The sequence below is a fragment of the Lithobates pipiens genome, unplaced genomic scaffold, assembly GCF_037356315.1.
Source record: "Lithobates pipiens isolate NorthernLeopardFrog02 unplaced genomic scaffold, aLitPip1_a1.2 Scaffold_8, whole genome shotgun sequence".
NCBI lineage: Eukaryota > Metazoa > Chordata > Amphibia > Anura > Ranidae > Lithobates > Lithobates pipiens.
The window spans coordinates 178470520-178490642 of record NW_027507903.1 but is presented as its reverse complement, the minus strand read 5'-3'; the positions used below and the strand labels follow the sequence as shown (position 1 = coordinate 178490642).

The window sequence follows — 20123 nt, the reverse complement described above, 5'->3', positions numbered from 1 at the left end:
GTGTTTTTTTTTTTTAACAGCACAGAGGTTAGACCAGTAAAAGGATCATGTACATGGAGAAGACGAGTTAATTAATCTTGTTATGTTTAACTTACATTGACTTTATGTGCTTTAAATCTTTGCACTGCAGGTGTCTCGATAATTACTTTGGGAATCCATTAAAGGGACAGCCTTGCCGCCCATGTATGTGTCCAGGTTCTCCTACAGGCAACCGATATTTTGCACATTCCTGTGAACAAAACCCAGAAACCCTAGATGTGACCTGCAACTGTTTAGATGGTTACACAGGTAGGGAAAAAAACAACTTCATCTAGCTTTGTGAATGATTCTGACTGTACAGGTAGGAGTTACAGTTAGTAGAAAGGCCAAGCGACTGTCTGATGATGGGATAGGTTTACATGCTTGTGTCACCAGTGTGTCCAGAAAGTCTTCCTAATATGTAGGAATCTCATTAATCAGTAGTTGGAGACAGTGTGGTCATGGGTTCAGCCTGCAAGCACGAATAAGTACAGGGGGTGGAAAAGTATTCAGGTGAGGACACAAGTCCATCTCCTAAAGAGATTTGTGTAAATGTGTGTGCCTTAGCATTAAACTGGTTACCTGGCTAGCAGTAGCTGTAAGGGTAAGGGTTGGATTTACCATTAGCTTTGAACCTATAAGCAGTAGATATGAATAGGCAGCTACCCTCTCTGTATAATCTTCAGACACACATTTTTTCCCATCATCGGCAGGAATACAGTCACCTCATAAGTTTATTTGCACAATGTCACAATAATCTAAGTCAGAATACGCAGTAAAATAAAAATAAAACGTTTTATTCTTTCCTGGATCTTTCCTTATAGAGTTTTTATAGACCATGCGTTTTATAGACCCAGAGTACAAATAGATCATACACTCACATTGAGAAAGAATCAGTTAGAGAAACAAGGGTTAATATTTTTAGAAAATATATACTGTAAATTCTTTGTAATATTGATTGATTTCTCTTTTAGGAAAGAACTGTGATGAGTGTCCTATTGGTTTTTATGGAAATATAGAAAAAGGAGAAAAATGTTTACCATGTCAATGCAATAACAATATAGATATAAAAGACCCTGACGCATGTGATAAAGTCACAGGGGAGTGTTTAAAATGTTTAAATAACACATATGGACGTCATTGTGATCGCTGCCCTCCTGCATACTATGCATATCCAAATTGTAGACCTTGCCAGTGTAGTGGCAATTCGGAGTCATGTGATCCAATAACTGGGGCCTGCAAGAGCTGCAAGGGATTTACCACTGGCAACAACTGTGAGCGGTATGATAACCTAAAACATATATGCATATTTTTCAGAATCTAAAAAATATATATTTTATTGTGGACAGAGTCATAGGGAATGACAAGTGATTAATGTTGAAAAGTAAATTTTTTACATTTTTTTTATATGAATTAGTATGGTATTAGGAATTCCACGATAGAAAGTCCTAAAAATATATACAGACCTCTGTGAGATATAACATACATGGTTCTTTTTCTTTGGCATTGCCTAGAAAATTGTGTTGTTTTTTTAACAGCACAGAGATTAGACCAGTAAACAGAACATGGAGAAGACGAGTTAATTAATCTTGTTAAGTTTAACCTACGTTAACTTTATATGCTTTAAATCTTTGCACTGCAGATGTCTCGATAATTACTTTGGGAACCCATTGAAAGGACAGCCTTGCCGCCCATGTATGTGTCCAGGTTCTCCTACAGGCAACCAATATTTTGCACATTCCTGTCAACAAAACCCTAAAACCCTAGAGGTGACCTGCAACTGTTTAGATGGTTACACAGGTAGGAAAAAAGAACACAACGTCATATAGTTTTGTGAATGATTCTGACTGTACAGGTAGGAGTTTACATGCTTGTGTAACCAGTGTGTTCAGAAAGGCTTCCTAATATGTAGGAATCTCATTTAAGCAGTAGTTAAAGCCAGTGTGGTCTTGGGTTCAGCCTGCAAGCACAAATAGGTTCAGGGGGGTGGAAAAGTATTCAGGTGAGGGCACAAGTCCATCTCTTAGAGAGATTTGTGTGACGATCTTTGAAGGATCATTAAGCTTTCTTCTTTGCAAGGCACGGTTTTAGCTTTTCGGCTACAAGCCGAGTTCTGCTGTGAGCTGTTGCATTGTAAGTTTGTGTACCTTAGCATTAAACTGGTTACCTGGCTAGCAGTAGCTGTAAGGGTCAGGGCTGGATTCACCATTAGCTTTAAACCTATAAGCAGTGGATATGAATAGGCAGCTACCCTCTCTGTATAATTCTCAGCCACACATTTTTCCCATTATCAGCAGAAATACAGTCATCTCATGAGTTTATTTGCACAATGTCACAATAATCTAAGACAGAATAGACTCAGTAAAAAAAAAAAAAAATATTCTTTCCTGGATGTTTCCTTATAGAGTTTTTATAGACCATGAGTTTTACAGACCCAGATAGATTAAATACAGATAGATTATACGCTCACGTTGAGAAAGAATTTGTTAGAGAAACAAGGGTAAAGGGGGTAGTATACAGTACTACCAGCTGAACCGCCAGAGATGGGAAACTTTCAAGAGGAGTCTCAGATAATGTAAAACATGTTCTTGAGTAAGGGCTGTCCTTACTCAAGATCACTTACTAAAGTTTTACCTTTGCACAGCCGGATAATCAGGGACTATAGCATTAAAACTACTATGGCTATACAAGGGTTGAATTCTGAAAGAATGGTAACTAAGGAAAAATGGCAACTAAGAATTTTCGTTCAAATTTCTCAGCATTAATGGGCCACAGCAATGACTGATTTTCATTGAGGCCATTGAATTTGAGTGGTCCGGCATGTTGGAAAATGTTCTAAAAACAAATTATTTTCTAATCAATGAAGGGAGGATCATGCAAGAAACATAATCAAAAAAGAAATGTGCATGAGCGCAAGAAAACAAAATTCCCAGACAGAAAAGGAGATTCCCAGCCATGAAAATTATTTTCTGTAACATGAGGTGAAACTGAAGGCTCAGTTGGTTGATTTCTAAATCAATGGTGACATCATCGGATCACAAAACGTACAAAATGTCTGCTTTTAAAAAGAAAATGAGTTCAGAATTTGACCCATGCATGGCCTGCATAAGGATGCAGCTGCATTTTGATTCAGGTGTCTGTAGTCCCTCGGGATATCCTTCCATATTAGAGGATCTGTAAAATTACTAAAGCGCATCCTATATATATATATGTGTGAGTGTGTGTGTGTGTGTTCTGTACCGCCTAACATCAATTTTACCTTATTACAAATTTGGTAAAAATCATTATTTGGTTAGTTAAACTGCCTCCTTTCCTGTCTGCACACAAATAAATTCTGTTTTGACTAAACGTGGAGATTTTACTGATTTTACCTTTTATTGTAGCAACAGAACATCACCTCTGTAGTTATGGATTACAGTACATGTATGAATATAGTTTAATGTTAGTATTAACGTTAATATTTTTTGAAAATATATACAGTAAGTGCTTTGTAATATTGATTGTTTTCTCTTTTAGGAAAGAACTGTGATGAGTGTCCTGTTGGTTTTTATGGAAATTTAGAACAAGGAGAAAAATGTTCACCATGTCAGTGCAATAAAAATATAGATATAACAGATCCTGAGGCATGTGATAGTGTCACGGGGGAGTGTTTAAAGTGTCTGAATAACACATATGGACCTGACTGTGCTTCCTGCCTACCAGGATACTTTGGATCTGGAAGTCATCAGAATTGTACAAGTAAGCAAGTTTTAAAGTTCTTCTCTTTTTTTATTTGCTATTTTGATTTTATGCTTTTACCCTTTAACAGTGGGTTACAAATAGGAGGTTAGAAATAAGTGTGGTACTTTTTGCACTTCTGTCCTCTCCATTTTCCATGTACATGAACTTTTATTTTAATACTGTTCTAAATGCCTCATTTACATCTCAGATGTGTAAAAAAAATTGATAAAATATTATACTCTAGATCAGAGGTCAGTTGTAGCTCCCCTTTCAGACTTTGTTTGAAAGATGCTGCAGATATGACTGCAGACATGGCTTTTTACCTGTCCGATGCTGCTTTCTAATGGGTTATTGGCCTGGCTACAGACAAAGTATTAAATACTGCTGCAGATATAAGTTCAGCTCAGAGTTGCAGCAAAACAGTCTCTTAAAAATTTCAGAAAGTATACATAATGACAACTTACAGTGTTTCCATAACATTTTTAGTCTAATCAACTTCTGGTGAGTGGGAAAGCCCAAACACTGATCAAAATTGTTATCAATGTATGGCAAACTTTATCTCCTAAAGCATGTCCCCAGTCTCCAACAACTCCTAAGTGGTATTTGCAGTCTCTGATCATCTCCTGTTGCATGCCTTTGTAAGGCCACACTTCCCACCCCTATATATAGTAAGTTGATCACAACTGTTTTAAAATTTGCCAGACTGCTGTCTGATCATTATCTACATCCCAAGTCTAAAGCCTAGTGCACACTAGCAGTTTTTTTCAACCCTGCGGGCTGAATGAAAAAAAAACTGAAGAGCTCGGCATGAGATCCTGTACTAACAATCCAATGTTAGTTTAGCAATCTACCCCGCTGAGCTATTGTGTTCTGACAGAGGGACGCACGGCCCTGCCTGCCAGAACACAACAGTCAGCTCTCTCAGCCATTGGCCTTTTTCGGTCATGCCCCTTTGGCAGAAGCCAGACGTAAATGTCGGACCAGCTGCCGTACACAGAGGCTGAATGTTGTATCTATTGAAATGGCCAATACTGCCTGATATTTGGCCAAACTATCAAGATGGTATTAGGTGCAGCTAGTCACCTTTTTCTCATTACCATGCTATGCATAATGTCCTCTCATTCTTTATACTCTTTTCGTTTGTATCCAGATAATCTAGATTTATTTACATTAAACAACACAGAAACAATCGAGAGGGAAGGGGTCTACTAATAGTACCATACCTGCATTTGAGATTATTTTTAAACAAGAATGCAGCAAGTGGTATTTGGGCACCTTGTCACCCATCTATAAGAGGAAACATATACAGTGAGGTGAGGTCAGTGGCTGGTGAGGCACTGGCTAGTATCAGAGTCAGATACACACAGGTTACATACGCTGCAATCCTTAGAGTAAAAGCAATAATTCTTGCACTAGACCTCCTCTGTAATTCTAAACATGTAACCTGTAAAAAAATGTAAGCGTATCCTATGGAGATTTATAAGTACTGAAGTTTGGCGCTATTCCACAAGTGTGCACAATTTTTAAGTGTCACATGTTAAGTATCAGGCTAACGTTAGTGTTGTTTTTTTTTATTTTTATTTATTAAACATTTTTTTCCCCCAAAAAAGTGCTTAAAAAAATTGCTGCGCAAATACCTTGTGACATAAAAAGTAGCAACACCCACCATTTTTTACATAGGGTGTCTGTTAAAACAATATATATAATGTTTGGAGGCTCTGAGTAATTTTCTAGCAAATAAATGATGATTTTTACATGTAGGAGAGAAGTGTCCAAATTGGACTGGGTGGCAAGGGGTTAATTACCATAAGTAATATACAAGTAATTATTATATATTATTTTTAAGGTAATTTACTATATTTTCAAAATCTGTGGCTTAACGGACAAATTACTGAAGTTTGAAGTTATAACTTTAAACCAGTAACTTCACAGTAAATAGATAAATAATAAATTATTATGTTATAACATATAGCATATAAATATATGATTTAGCTTGAATATAACAGTGCCTTTTGAGAAGCAGAAGATTCTCATCCTCCCTCTTAACCGTGTGAGAAAAACATGGGATTGTGGGTAAATCTTATACCCATAAAAACATGTATTTCCTTGTAGTTAAAGCGGGATTCCACCCTAAAGTGGAACCTCCGCTGATCAGATCCCTCCCCCCCCCCTCCGGTGTCACAATTGACACCTTTCAGGGGGGAGGGGGGTGGAGATACCTGTCAAAGACAGGTATTTTCACCCACTTCCGGGCATAGACTCCCACGGGAGTCTACGCCATTTCCTGCCCTGCCGCGCTGTCTGCTAGGACACACACGGGTCCCAGTGACAGCGCGGAGATCTCCTATTGCGCGGCGCGGCTCGCTTTACTTCCTGATTCCCTCACCTCGAATGGCGGCGGCAGCAGCCGAGGCCCGAGCGGTCGATCGGCCTCGGCTGCCGGCATCGCTGGAACCCGGGACAGGTGAGTGTCCATTTATTAAAAGTCAGCAGCTGTAGTATTTATAGCTGCTGGCTTTTAATATTTTTTTTTTGGGCGGAATCCCTCTTTAAGAGGGCTGGGCTGGAAGGGAGCATTAGTCTTTTAGACATATGACCCTTCTATGACACTGCAGTGAGAGGCGTGCCGGCATTTTTATTGGACAGCTGGGACCAATGGTACTTTACCATTGGTCCAAGACTCCAAGCTGTTTATGTCAGTGCCTCTGACAAGAAGTGAGAGGTGCTGGGAGCTCATCCTCTCAGTCCTGTATTTAAAGTGGCCGCTGTATTTTGTTTCTGACAGGTTGTGCAAGAAACCCAACATCTCTGGAATCATAGGTCATAGGAGCCCCAAATTTTTACCAATGGGGGGTAGGCTACACAAACCAATGACTCCTATGACCCTAGGCCGCTGAGCTACAACCCTTGAAGCTTGATTTTATTTTATTTTTGTAATGTACTTGGCAGGTGAGGGCCTGCCTCACCTGCCTCCCCTGACTGCACGTCCCTGATATATGTAAATGGTCTTCTGATTAACCACTTAACTCTGGGAGGCCGTCATATGACGTCCTCCCACAATTCCGCTCTCGCGCGCCCCCTGGCCCACAGGACCCGGCACATCACGGATCACGGTAAACGGCCGCTCCAAGCGGCCGTTTACCACGTGATCGCTCCGTCAAATGACGGAGTGATCACTTGTAAACAAACCTCCCTGATATATGTATCACGTCCCTGATAAATGTATATGGTCTTCTGATTAACCACTTAACTCTGGGAGGCCATCATATGACGTCCTCCCAGAATTCCGCTCTCGCGCGCCCCCTGGGGCGCGCACTCGAGAGCATCCGTGACCGCCGGGTCCTGCATCACGGATCACGGTAAACGGCCGCTCACAGCGGCCGTTTACCACGTGATCGCTCCGTCAAATGATGGAGTGATCACTTGTAAACAAACCGGCGTCATGTTATGACACCGGTTCCTCCCTCCCCCTCTCTGTACCGATCTGAACAGCGGAGGGGGAAGAGATCGGTGTCAGCAGCGATGTGGGCTGCATCTGCAGTGCCCACATCGCTGCTCACCGAAAATTAACCCCTCAATTCCATGCAAATACTCTGCAATACCCTGCCATTACTCTGCATTACTCTGCAATATCCTGCAATACTCTGCAATACCCTGCAATACCCTGCATTACTCTGCAATACCCTGCATTACTCTGCAATACCCTGCAATACTCTGCATTACTCTGCAATACTCTGCATTAATCTGCAATACTCTGCATTACTCTGCAATACTCTGCAATACTCTGCAATACTCTGCATTACTCTGCAATACTCTGCATTACTCTGCATTACACTGCAATACTCTGCAATACTCTGCATTACTCTGCAATACTCTGCAATACCCTGCAATACTCCGCATTACTCTGCATTACTCTGCAATACCCTGCAATACCCTGCAGTACTCTGCAACACTCTGCAACACTCTGCAATACCCTGCAACACTCTGCAACGCTCTGTAACGCTCTGCAATACCCTGCAACACTCTGCAATGCTCTGCAACACTCTGCAATGCTCTGCAACACCCACCATTACCCTGCAACACTCTGCAATGCTCTGCAACACCCGCCAATACCGTGCAACACTCTGCAATGCTCTGCAACACCCTCCAATATCCTGCAATGCTCTGCAACGCAATACTCTGCAACGCCATACTCTGAGATACCCAGCCATACTCTGAGATACCCAGCCATACCCAGCCATAGTCGGTGATACCCTGCAATACCCAGCCATAGACACCCCCCCTCCCGCCGCCCTCCGGTGCTTCTACCGACTCGCCAATACGATCAAATCCAGAATCTTTTTTTTTTTCAGGCTTCCCAGCTTAGAGATGAGATGCGGGGTCTTATTGACCCCATATCTCACTGTAAAGAGGACCTGTCATGCCATATTCCTATTACAAGGGATGTTTACATTCCTTGTAATAGGAATAAAAGTGATCAAAAAAATTATTTTTGGGAAAAAAATGTCAAACTAAAATAAATAAAGTAAAATGAACAATACATATATATTTTTTTTTTAAAGCGCCCCTGTCCCCATGTGCTCGCATGCAGAAGCGAACGCATACGTAAGTCCCGCCCACATATGAAAACGGTGTTCAAACCACACATGTGAGGTATTGCTGCGAACGTTAGAGCGAGAGCAATAATTCTAGCCCTAGACCTCCTCTGTAACTCAAAACATATAACCAGTAAAAAAAAAAAAAAAAAATCATCGCCTATGGGGATTTTTAAGTAGCGACGTTTGGCGCCATTCCACGAGCGTGTGCAATTTTGAAGAGTGACATGTTAGGTATCGATTTACTCGGTGTAATTTCATCTTTCACATTATGCAAAAATTGGGCTAACTTTACTGTGTTTTTTTTTTTTTTAAGCACAAAACTGTTTTTTTTTTAAAAAAAAGCATTCGAAACATTGCTGCGCAAACACCGTGCGAGATAAAAAGTTGCAACAACCACCATTGTATTCTCCAGGGTGTTTGCTAAAAAAACATATATAATGTTTTGGGATTCGATGTAATTTTCTAGCTAATAAATGATGATTTTTACATGTAGGAGAGAAATGTCAGAATTGTCCTGGGTGCTCCAGAACGCCTGATGGCGCACCATGCATGTTGGGCCTCTGTATGTGGCCACACTGTCTAAAAGTCTCACACATGTGGTATCGCCGTACTCGGGAGTAATAGCAGAATGTGTTTTGGGGTGTAATTTGTGGTATGCATATGCTGTGTGAGAAATAAACTGATAATATGACAATTTTGTGAAAAAAAAAAAAAGTAAAAAAAAATCTTGATTTTGCAAAGAATTGTGGGAAAAAATGACAACTTCAAAAAACTCATCATGCCTCTTACTAAATACCTTGGAATGTCTTCTTTCCAAAAAGGGGTCATTTGGGGGGTATTTGTACTTTTCTGGCATGTTAGGGAATTGAAATAGGCCGTCAGTACTTCAGGTGTGATCAATTTTCAGATATTGGCACCATAGCTTGTGGACTCTATAACTTTCACAAAGACCAAATAATATCCACCAATTTGTACTTATTTTTACCAAAGATATGTAGTGGTATAAATTTTGGCCAAAATTTATGAAGAAAAAATTACTAATCTGCTAAATTTTATAACAGAAAAATTCATTTTTTTACAGAATTTTCTGTATTTTTTCTTTTATAGCACAAAAAATAAAAAAAAACAGCGGTGATTAAATACCACCAAAAGAAAGCTCCATTTGTGTGAAAAAAAGGACAAAAATTTCATATAGGTCCAGTGTTGCATGACTGAGTAATTGTCATTCAAAATGTGAGAGCACCGAAAGCTGAAAATTGGTCTGGTTATTAAGGGTGTTTAAGTGCCCAGTGGTCAAGTGGTTAAAATCAGTTCCAAGTGGCTCAATACAGTGCCTTGAAAGAGTATTCATGCCTCTTGAAATTTTCAATATTTTATCATGTTTCAACCAAAAACATAAATGTATTTTATGTGATTGACCAACACAAAGTGTCACATAATTGGGAAGTGGAAGGAAAATGATCATTTTTTTTTTTTAACAACTATCTGAAAAAAAAACACATAATACATTTAACCAGTGCCAGTCACAGTCGTACTGTGAGCATAGCCCATTACAGCAACTTTAAATGCTGGCAAGGTCAAGAAACCGCAGCAAACTGTGACCATAAAAAAGGAAAAAAGGGGACGGGAGGGTGGGCAGCTCTTCCATCCACTTTTTCCAAAAGACCCAAAATTCCCTGGAGCACACATTCCCTGAGCTCAGACCCATCCCCCATGTTTCTACCAATCAGTGACCATCAACCCCTTTGTCTGGCACCTGGCAATGCCCCAATCAGTCAAGGCTCTCTTTGCCTATGGGGGCTCAAGAGACCTTCATTTATCATTTTCCTTCCACTTCACAATTATGTGCCACTTTGTGTTGGTCTATCACATAAAATTCCAATAAAATACATGTATGTTTTTGGTTGTAACTTGACAAAATGTGGAAAATGTTGAGGGGTATGAATACTTTTTCAAGGCACATATTCCACCAGAAATTCCCCTCCTGGATTTGCCTGGATCCATTCCTCTCGTTTGCCTCTCTTCCAGAAGATGGGATGACTGATATTGAGATTTGTTTCAGACACAAAGTCTGGGTCTCCAGTTGTGTCGGAAAAATTTACGTACTTTTTTCCCACAAATTGAGCTTTCTTTTGGTGGTAATTGATCATCTCTGTGTTTTTTATTTTTTGCGCTATAAACAAAAAAGAGTGACAATTTTGAAAAAAACACAATATTTTGTACTTTTGCTATAATAAATATCCCCATTTCCCCAGTAATGTAATCTGTAAGATTATAGTGTACTGTATGTGTTATGATTTTTCACTTTTTTGAATTTGCCGCCGGGCTCCGCCCCTGTGCTTCACGACGCTCACTGGGAACAGAGCCTGGCACAACGGGGGGACAAGTTAAGTACACCGCACCAGAATGCTGCAATGCAATCCCGAGTGTGGCTGGGGGTTACCGCTAAGGCTGCTGAAATTTAACCCGAGCCACACCCGGGAACACTGCCAGGGAGGTTAAACTGGTGTATGGTCACCGTGCTGCAGCTCAGTTTCAGGGTCTTGCCAATCTTCTTATAGTCTAGGCCATCTTTATGTAGAGCAACAATTCTTTTTTTCAGATACTCAGAGAGTTCTTTGCCATTATGATGCCATGTTGAACTTCCAGTGACCAGTATGAGAGAGTGAGAGCGATAACAACAAATTTAACACACCTGCTCCCCCACCTGAGACCTTGTAACACTAATGAGTCACAGGACACTGGGGAGGGAAAATGGCTAATTGGTCCCAATTTGGACATTTTTACTTAGGGGTGTACTCGCTTTTGTTGCCAGTGGTTTAGACATTAATGGCTGTGTGTTGAGTTATTTTGAGGGGACAGCAAATTGACACTGTTATACAAGCTGTACACTCACTACTTTACATTGTAGCAAAGTGTCATTTCAGTGTTGTCACATGAGAAGATATAATAACATATTCACAAAATGTGAGGGGTGTACTCACTTTTGTGAGATACTGTGTGTGTGTGTGTGTGTGTGTATATGTGTGTGTATATATATATATATATATATATATATATATAATTTTTATTTTTATTTATTTTTCATTTTTGAAGGCTGTGTCTGCAACTCCATGGGAACAAAGGATGAGACCTGCTCAATTTATGAAGAGGTTGGGGAATGCGTATGTGACAGAACTACAGGACAGTGCCCTTGTTTGCCTAATGTAATTGGAATTCAGTGTGACAACTGTGCTCCTGGCTACTGGGGCTTTTCCAGTGGAAAAGGATGTAAACCTTGCAACTGTTCCCTAAATAATTCCCTGGAAAAACAATGCAATCAGGTAAATATTTCTGAAATAATTTTATATGACTGAATTATTATGAGAACTGACAACTTAGTGAGAAATTGAGAATTAGTGGAGTATAGTAATGTAACAAATAGCAGTATATTGAGTTTATTAAAAATATAAACTAATGACCAGTCATCCTTGTATTGACTAATCTTACATGATTAAAAGTAAAAAATGACTGGATGGTATTTGTTAATATATTTCATACATTATCACTGTTCCTTGCATTTTATAAGTACATAATCATGACAGAACTCTTAAGCAGGAAGGATTCTGAAAGGACATCCCAAACCCAGTTTACTCACCCTACCTGCACTCTCTTGCAGTCACTTGCATAAAGTATGGAAGAATGCGTATGGGGGAATATGTATGGGAGAGTATATAACCTGTACCACTGTGATGGTGCCTTGTCTAGCAGTCATGTGCTAAGCCTGAGCATTGTCACATGACCAGGGGAATGACGTCACTGCCCGTCATGTCACCATCACAGCTGATTTCAGTGTTGACGGTGAAGGAGGAAGGAGCAGTGGGGCAGTACAGGCAAGTATATGGGGGTCAGGGGATGCCCTTTGCAGAGCATGCCTTATTTCTCACCATTACAAATAAAGAAATATTTACAAAACTAATCTACCTTCTTTTTTAACAAACTTATTTAGGGGGTATGAACAATTGTTTGAGAACATTTGATCAATGCCCATACCTATTCAGGTACTCAGGGCAGTGATGGGCACAGCACACAGGGAGTTAAATCAGTAACTCACTGTTCCCAGGATTCTTCTCCTCACACAGGATCAGTGTGTGAAGAGAAGAGGGCATGTAACAGCAGGTTATTGGTCTTTGTTGACAGTTGTGATTGGCTATAATTCAACACAGCAATCATGGGGTAAAGAGCCAATGTCACTGGCTCCTTACCCTAATTGGTGATGCGATCACCACTGATTGCTGCACTGTGCTCCCCCAGGGGTGCGCATAAGTGGTGAGACCGGAAGGATGTCAAATAATGTCCACCCGGAAGGAAGAAAGGCCCGCACAGCCATCAATCTGAGATAGGCTGGGAGGGAAGATGTTAAAGTGTAACTGTTACCAGGGTATGGGCATTCAAATATATTTTGGCAATTTCTACAAGCAGTAAATAAGCTTTAAAAAAAACCTTTACAGTCCTTGGCTCATCCTTTCCTTATTGCCCAATTTCCAGTGATGTCATAAGTCCTATTTCTTGATCATACATCACGGGACACAGGAGCTTTATTACGTGGGTTATATAGGCACCTTTGGGGATTGGACACTGGCTAACCCCAATGAAGGAGAATTCCTCCCCTATATAACCCCTCCCATATGGGAGGCACCTCAGTTTTTTCGCCAGTGTCTATGGTGGTTGGTCACGTAAAACATGTGCTATGAAGAAAGCTCTATGCAGGTCCCTGCAGGGGGTCTAAGGGCTATGCTAACTGGATCCATATCTCGGGTCGATATTTTGACTCCCAAGATGATATGGTACCCGGGCCTCGTCATCCGAAGAAACAAGGTTTTGTCTTTAAGTCATCTCCTTTGGAAGACTGGGCTCTGGGAAAACAGTGGCACGAAAGTTTCTGGCAGAGTCTTTTACAAAGTCCAGGTAAGAGGTTCCTCTGAGAAGGAACCCAAAAAATCCTGAAGGTTGGCACAACTCTGCCCGCCGTGATGGGTGAAGGTTGGAATCTGTCTGTTTCCGCAGTTCCTGCGGCGGGGACAGGTAAGAGAAGTTAATCCTATATAAATCATATTTTATGGATTTCTTCATGTGAGTAGTTGGATGTCTTACCTGGTTTCCGCCACTAGAGGGAGTAAAGAGCAGCCTGATGCATACTTACATGCCTTTTCAGGATACACGCTCAGTGAAGCCGTTGGCCGCATGGCTCACATCCTCCGCTGCAGACTCTGCCACAATAAAGGTAAAAAAGAGGTCCCACGTAGTCTGGGGGTCCCGCGCAGCTCAGTAGGTGGTCCTCTTCCTCCCCCTTGGATGCTGGCAGTCCTCGTACGTGCGCTGGGTGTGCTCCTATAGTAAAATGAAGAGGGGGGTGTGGTTGCGGGCCACTTCACTGCGCAGGCGCCAAAGCGGCAATTTAAAAAAAGCCCAGAATGCCAGGGATCTGTAAGCGGATGACACAGAGCTGTGGGCAGTAAGCATCCTATAGGGTCAGATCCAGGCAAACCTAAGACACCTACTCAGCATCAGGTTGTGCAGTTTAAGCATATATGTTTATTGTGAGACTTTTAGCACAACAGTGATTGCACTTTTGTACTAGTACCTCTGCTTTGTAGCTTAGGACTATGTCTCCTCGTAAGAGGGTCTCAGGGGGAGGTAACAAGGCCACTGGTAAATCACCGCCTAGGTATAGGGGTCCTTAAGATGCCTGTAGATTACCCCCCCTGCAAGACTGGAGCCAGCCTCACAGAATGAGTCAGTGCCCCTGTCAGGTTTTGCAGCCTCTCCTAATGTTTTAGCCCCAGCGTATGCCACTGAAGACTCCCTTAAGGCTACATTGGAGGGTTTTGAAGGAAGAATTATGAATTTTATTTCAGCTTCCCTGAAAAATAGCAGAAAAAGGGGTAGATCCCCTCCCTCTGAGGAAATTCCTCTTTCAGATGACACCTTTGACAATAAAGAGAGATTCCTATCATGGGATAGGGATCAAGAGCAGTCGGATGAATCAGAGGAAGAGGAAAGAGTCCCCTCCTCCCAGGCACTCAGAAAGCAGGTTCAATATTACACTAAATTGGTGCGTACCACTTTCAGAATGCCCGCTGCTGAGGCCGCTACATCCTCTGTTTCTTCCCTGGGGGGTCAGAAGAATCCCACAGACTGCCTTTTCCTTTCCAATTCATCCCTTAACCCCCCTAGCCGTAATCCCGAGTGTGGCTCGGGTTGAGATTTTAATTACAGGAGCGGTAACCCCGAGCCAGACTCGGGATCGCTTCGCTCGATGCAGGGGAGGACACAGGATGTGCGCCGCGCTGTGTGATCGAGCCGTCCTGCGCTCGATTCACAGTGCCGAATGCCGCCGAGCTCCGTTCCCTGCGACGTTACGGCGCACCAGAACGGAGAACGGCGGCAAATTCAAAAAAGTAAAAGTACACAAAACACACACAGCACTGTAATCTTACAGATTACAGTGCTGTATTAAAAAATACACACCCCCTTTGTCCCTAGTGGTCTGTGCAATGCCCTGCATGCACTTTTATATTATAAATACTGTTTTTTCTGCCTGGAATTTGGAGATTGTCCATAGCAACCAAAAAGTGTCCCTTTTTCAGTGTTTTAGGATTTGATTACATTATTGAATATTTTTTATTATTCTTTATTATATTATAAACTTTATCATACCCGGGATGTCTGCTAGACTCTGGTTTGAACAGATTTAAGAGCGTTATTCCTAAGAATTACAGGACTACAAAATAAAACGCCAGATTTCCATGCAAAATAATTGTACCGCTTTCAGCACCTTATTCCAGACTGAATCATACCGCCAGGGAGGTTAATGGATAAATTGTTGTATGAGGATTGGGGGCATCCAGATAAACTGTTTCCTCCTCCTAAAAGGTTTTCTATGCTTTATCCGCTGGAGGAAAGTTTCACCAAGAAATGGGGGGTCCCATCTGTCGATGCGGCTGTTTCTTGTGTGAATAAAAACCTGACCTGTCCTTTGGATAATGCTCAGGTATTTAAGGATCCTACTGATAAGAAGCTGGAAACCTTATTGAAAGCCCCCTTTTCCATGGCTGGTGCTGTAGTGCAACCTACAGTAGCAACTGTGGGGTTGTGTCAGTTTCTCAAGGAATAAGTTAATCAGATGCTTGGACTTTTTCCCAGTGAGGAAGTGGAGAATTATGCAGAAATTCCTCAAATTCTGTGTTTCATGATTGATGCGATTTTGGATTCTGTCCAACAAGCATCTCGTTTGTCTCTCCTGTTGGTACACATGTGAAGGGCCCTGTGGCTAAAAAAATTGGGCAGCTGAGCTGTCGTGTAAAAAATATTTGACTGGGTTCCCGTTTAAAGGGGAACGCTTATTTGCGGAGGAATTGGATAAATTCGTCCAAAAGATTACAGGAGGTAAATCTACTCTCCTACCAATCAAAAAGAACAAACGTCCATCATTTAGGCATTCTCTTTCTCCCAGAGCATCAGGCTCTAAGCAGTGGCGATGGCCTTCCCAACCTCCCTCTAGAGGAAAGGCCCAAGGTCACGCCCAGGGGCAGAAAAAGACTTGTGGGCGAAAGCCTGCCAAGCAGAGCCCAAAAGCTTCCTTGTGAAGGCGCGCCCCCACTCGGCCGAGTGGGGGGAAGGCTCCTGCAGTTTGCAGAAGCCTGGTGGGAAGAGATTCGGGACAAATGGGTAACCTCCTCCAATTTCTCTGGGCTACAAACTAGAATTCCAGGAGATTCCACCATCTCGCTTCCTAAGGTCAAGGATCCCCAAGGATCCAGTAAAGCAAAGACCGCTACTTCCGGCCTTAGATCACTTACTATCCCAGGGGGTGATAGTGGAAGTGGACCCAAAAGAACAGGGTTCAGGGTTTTGCTCAAATCTCTTCACCGTTCCAAAGCCAAAGGGAGATGTCAGACCTATCCTGGATCTAAAGGATTTGAACCAGTTTCTGCACATTCGGTCTTTCTGAATGCAGTCAATACGCTCTGTGGTCTCTTCCCTGCAAGGGGGAGAGTTTATGGCATCAATAGATATTAAGGATGCATATCTTCATGTGCCAATATTTCCTGCACACCAAAAGTATCTAAGGTTCGTGGTAGATCAGCGCCATTTTCAATTTGTGGCCCTGCCTTTTGGTCTTGCTACAGCTCCTCGAGTCTTCACAAAGATTCTAGACCCTCTCTTGGCAAACCTAAGAGCTCAGGGCATTACCGTGATAGCTTATCTAGACGATTTGCTACTCATAGAGCAGACAGTAGCGCTCTTGAACCACAGTGTTATCAAAACATTAGAACACCTGAAACACCTAGGTTGGATTATAAACCTAGAAAAGTCATCCCTGCAGCCTGCTACCAGGTTGGAGTATCTGGGCATGATCATAGATAGTGATGGCCGAACGGTTCGCCCGGCGGTCGTTTCGCGGCGAATTTCGGCTGTTCGCGGTCCGCCCGTTCGGAGGACTATTGGCGCCGTTCGCCCGGTGGACTTCCGCGTTTACTGTGTAAAAGAACTTTGACCTATGATGACACATCCATCATGGGGTACAGGACAGCCAATTGAGACATTACAGCACATGGACACTTGGACAGTCCCCCTAACTTATAAATACACCCTATCCGGCGGCCATTTTACATTCTTTCTTCTGTCACTATAGGGAGAGGTTGCTGTGTGGAGCAGGGAGAGATTACAGTGACCCAAATCGCTAGCTATTTGGTACACAAAAGTTATTTTCAGGACTGGTATAGGTGTTAGGTGTAGTTCAGGATAGGCAGTGCTGTGCTAGTGATTGTTGCAGCAGCCTGAGTGTCTTTTGTCAGTTTAGAGAAAGGGACAGGACGCTGTGTCTGCTGTAGGGACAGTCAGTTTAGTCATCATCATTAGCTGTTACTATCAGGTCCACAAAAGTGCTATTCCAGTTATTGTTCCAGTAGCCTCTGTTTTGTCAGTTTATATAGGGACAGGCAGGAAGCAGTGTGTGAGGCAGTGAGGGTCAGCTTAATCAGTAGCTGTTACTATTAGTTCCACAAAGGTTCTTTTCAGGACTGGTATCAGTGGTATGGTAATAGGCTTGTACATGTATAATATTCTTTCTTACAAATATAGAAATAATATTATACTTGACTGCTGCCCTTCTGCTGCAGTCTGCTAATCATTCACAACCCACTTGTTCCACAAACCTCCTTATAAGGACTGGTAACTTGGTCTGTCTAGGGTGCTACAGTACATAAGGTTGAGTGAGGTACAGTCTGCCATTCTATAAGGACTGGTATCGGTCCACAATACATAGGGTTGAGGTGCACTACTGCTGACCGCTGCCCTATACTGCAGCAGTCCTTCATCGGTATAGGGACTGACGTACAGTCTGCTAATCACTCACACACAACCTACTTGGTCCACAAAAGTCCTTATAAGTACTGGTAACTTGGTCTGTCTAGGGTGCTACAGTACATAGGGTTGAGTGAGGTACAGTCTGCTATTCTATAAGGACTGGTATCGGTCCACAATACATAGGGTTGAGGTGAACTACTGCTGACCGCTGCCCTATACTGCAGCAGTCCTTCATCGGTATAGGGACTGACGTACAGTCTGCTAATCACTCACACACAACCAACTGGGTCCAGAAAAGTTCTTATAAGGACTGGTAAGGTATAGGGTACTACAGTACATAGGTTTGAGTGGGGTACAGTCTGCCTTTCTATAAGGACTGGTATCGGTCCACAATACATAGGGTTGAGGTGCACTACTGCTGACCGCTGCCCTATACTGCAGCAGTCCTTCATCGGTATAGGGACTGAGAGTTTTGTCACAGGGTCATTTAAAAAATGACAGGCAGAGGAAGAGGCAGGCCCTTCCGCAGGGGTGGTAGGGGTAGGGCAGGAGCAACAGGCTTGAGCCAAAGTGGGAAGTTGCAGAAGGTGCGTTCAATTACTTTAAAGGACGCACCAGACTTGGTTGAGTGGCTCGCTCAGCCTTACTCTTCTGCACCCTCCTCATCCTCTCGATCTGCACCCTCTTCTTCACTCTCTGCTATGTGCACCCCAAAGACACTACCACCAACAACACCACCACCACATACCTTCCGCTTGAGTCACAGGAATTATTTTCCGATCCATATCAAGAGGACATATCTGATGCACAGCCACTCTTGGTATTGGATCAGGAAGAGGAGGTAGCAACAACCGCTACTCAGCAGTCTGACGACAGTACCCAGATCAGCCCAAGGAGGAGGTTGGTCCCCGGTGTTGCTGCCTACTCCGAGATCTCTACTTATAGCGGTGGGGAAGGTGACGTTGATGATGACGTGTCTAGTGATGTCACGTGGGTGCCCACAAGAGAGGAAGAGGAGGGGAGTTCAGAGGGAGATATGGACCAGCAGATAGGGAGGAGAAGCAGGAATAACTTACATTGCACAGGAGGGACAAAGCAGACTGAAAATGTATCAGGAGCGAGCCATCGACCATGTACAGTCACATCTGGCGCTCCCAGGACACCGGCACATGGCTCCGCAGTGTGGGCTTTTTTTTTAACGTGTCCGCTGCTGACAATAGCGTTGCCATCTGCAATCTTTGCAGTCAGCGCATTAGTCGCGGTAAGCCCAACACTCACCTAGGGACGACCGCCTTAAGAAGGCACATGAGCAGCCATCACCGAGCTGAGTGAGAGCAACGGAACACACAAAGCCACACTGCAGGCTCTCACCGTCCAGCCTCGTCTTCTACTTCTCCTTCTCCTCTCTCCTCACAATTGTCCTCCACTCCACCCTCCATCACGCCAAGCTCACGTTTTTCTGCAAAAAGGCAGGCTTTCGTGGGCCTAATGTTCGAGCGTAAAAAAATGATGACGCCGGATAACCCTCTTGCCCAACGGTTGACGGCTGGCTTGTCAGAACTCATAGCCCGCCAACTACTGCCATATAAACTGGTGGACTCGGAGGCCTTTCGCAAATTTGTGGCCATTGGAACACCACAATGGAAGGTCCCAGGAAGGAAGTATTTCTCAGAGAAGGGCATCCCAGAGCTATATGGCCATGTTCAGCGGCAAGTGAATGTATCTCTGGCACACAGTGTCGGTGCCAAGATACATCTGACCACAGACACGTGGTCTAGCAAACACGGGCAGGGAAGGTATATAACTTTTACTGCCCACTGGATGAACCTTCTGACGGCTGTCAAGCATGTAACCCGTGGCAGCCGTGTAGATTTGGTTTTACCACCACGGATTGCATGCAGGGCTGACTCTTCTTCTCCTCCTCCTCCTACTCCATCCTCCTCCCTCTCCTCCTCAGCTGACTCCTCCTTTTCCGCTGCTAGCGTCTCTTCCGCTGCGCCGCCCAAGCTACCCAGAACCTATTCGACATGCCAGGTGAGACGTTGCCATGCCGTACTGCGTCTGTTGTGCCTGGAAGCCAAGAGCCACACTGGCCCGGCACTCCTTTCAGCTTTGCGTTCACAGGCAGATCAGTGGCTAACACCCCTCAATTTGACAGTTGGTAAAGTGGTGTGTGACAACGGTGCCAATCTGCTTAGCGCATTGAAACAGAGCAAAATCACGCATGTGCCATGCATGGCACACGTCTTAAACTTGGTCGTGCAGCGATTCGTTGTCAAATACCCTGGGGTCCAGGACATCTTGCGGCAGGCAAGGAAAATCTCGGCCCATTTCAGAAGATCTTACACGGCCATGGCTCGCCTTGCTGACATTTAGCAGCTACACAATCTGCCGGTCAGACGTCTTATTTGCGATTGCCCGACGCGATGGAACTCA

At 43.2% G+C, this 20123-nt stretch overlaps 1 protein-coding gene across 1 annotated transcript in view; it reads left to right on the top strand.

Annotated features, from left to right (window-relative positions):
• LAMB4 (laminin subunit beta 4) overlaps window positions 1–20123 on the top strand; it is a 233867-nt gene that overhangs the window by 127392 nt on the left and 86352 nt on the right. The window contains exons 25-29 of the mRNA XM_077472837.1: window positions 131–288; window positions 993–1299; window positions 1661–1818; window positions 3535–3756; window positions 11433–11659. Coding sequence (XP_077328963.1) covers window positions 131–288; window positions 993–1299; window positions 1661–1818; window positions 3535–3756; window positions 11433–11659 — 1072 coding nt within the window. The remainder of the gene's footprint in view (window positions 1–130; window positions 289–992; window positions 1300–1660; window positions 1819–3534; window positions 3757–11432; window positions 11660–20123) is intronic.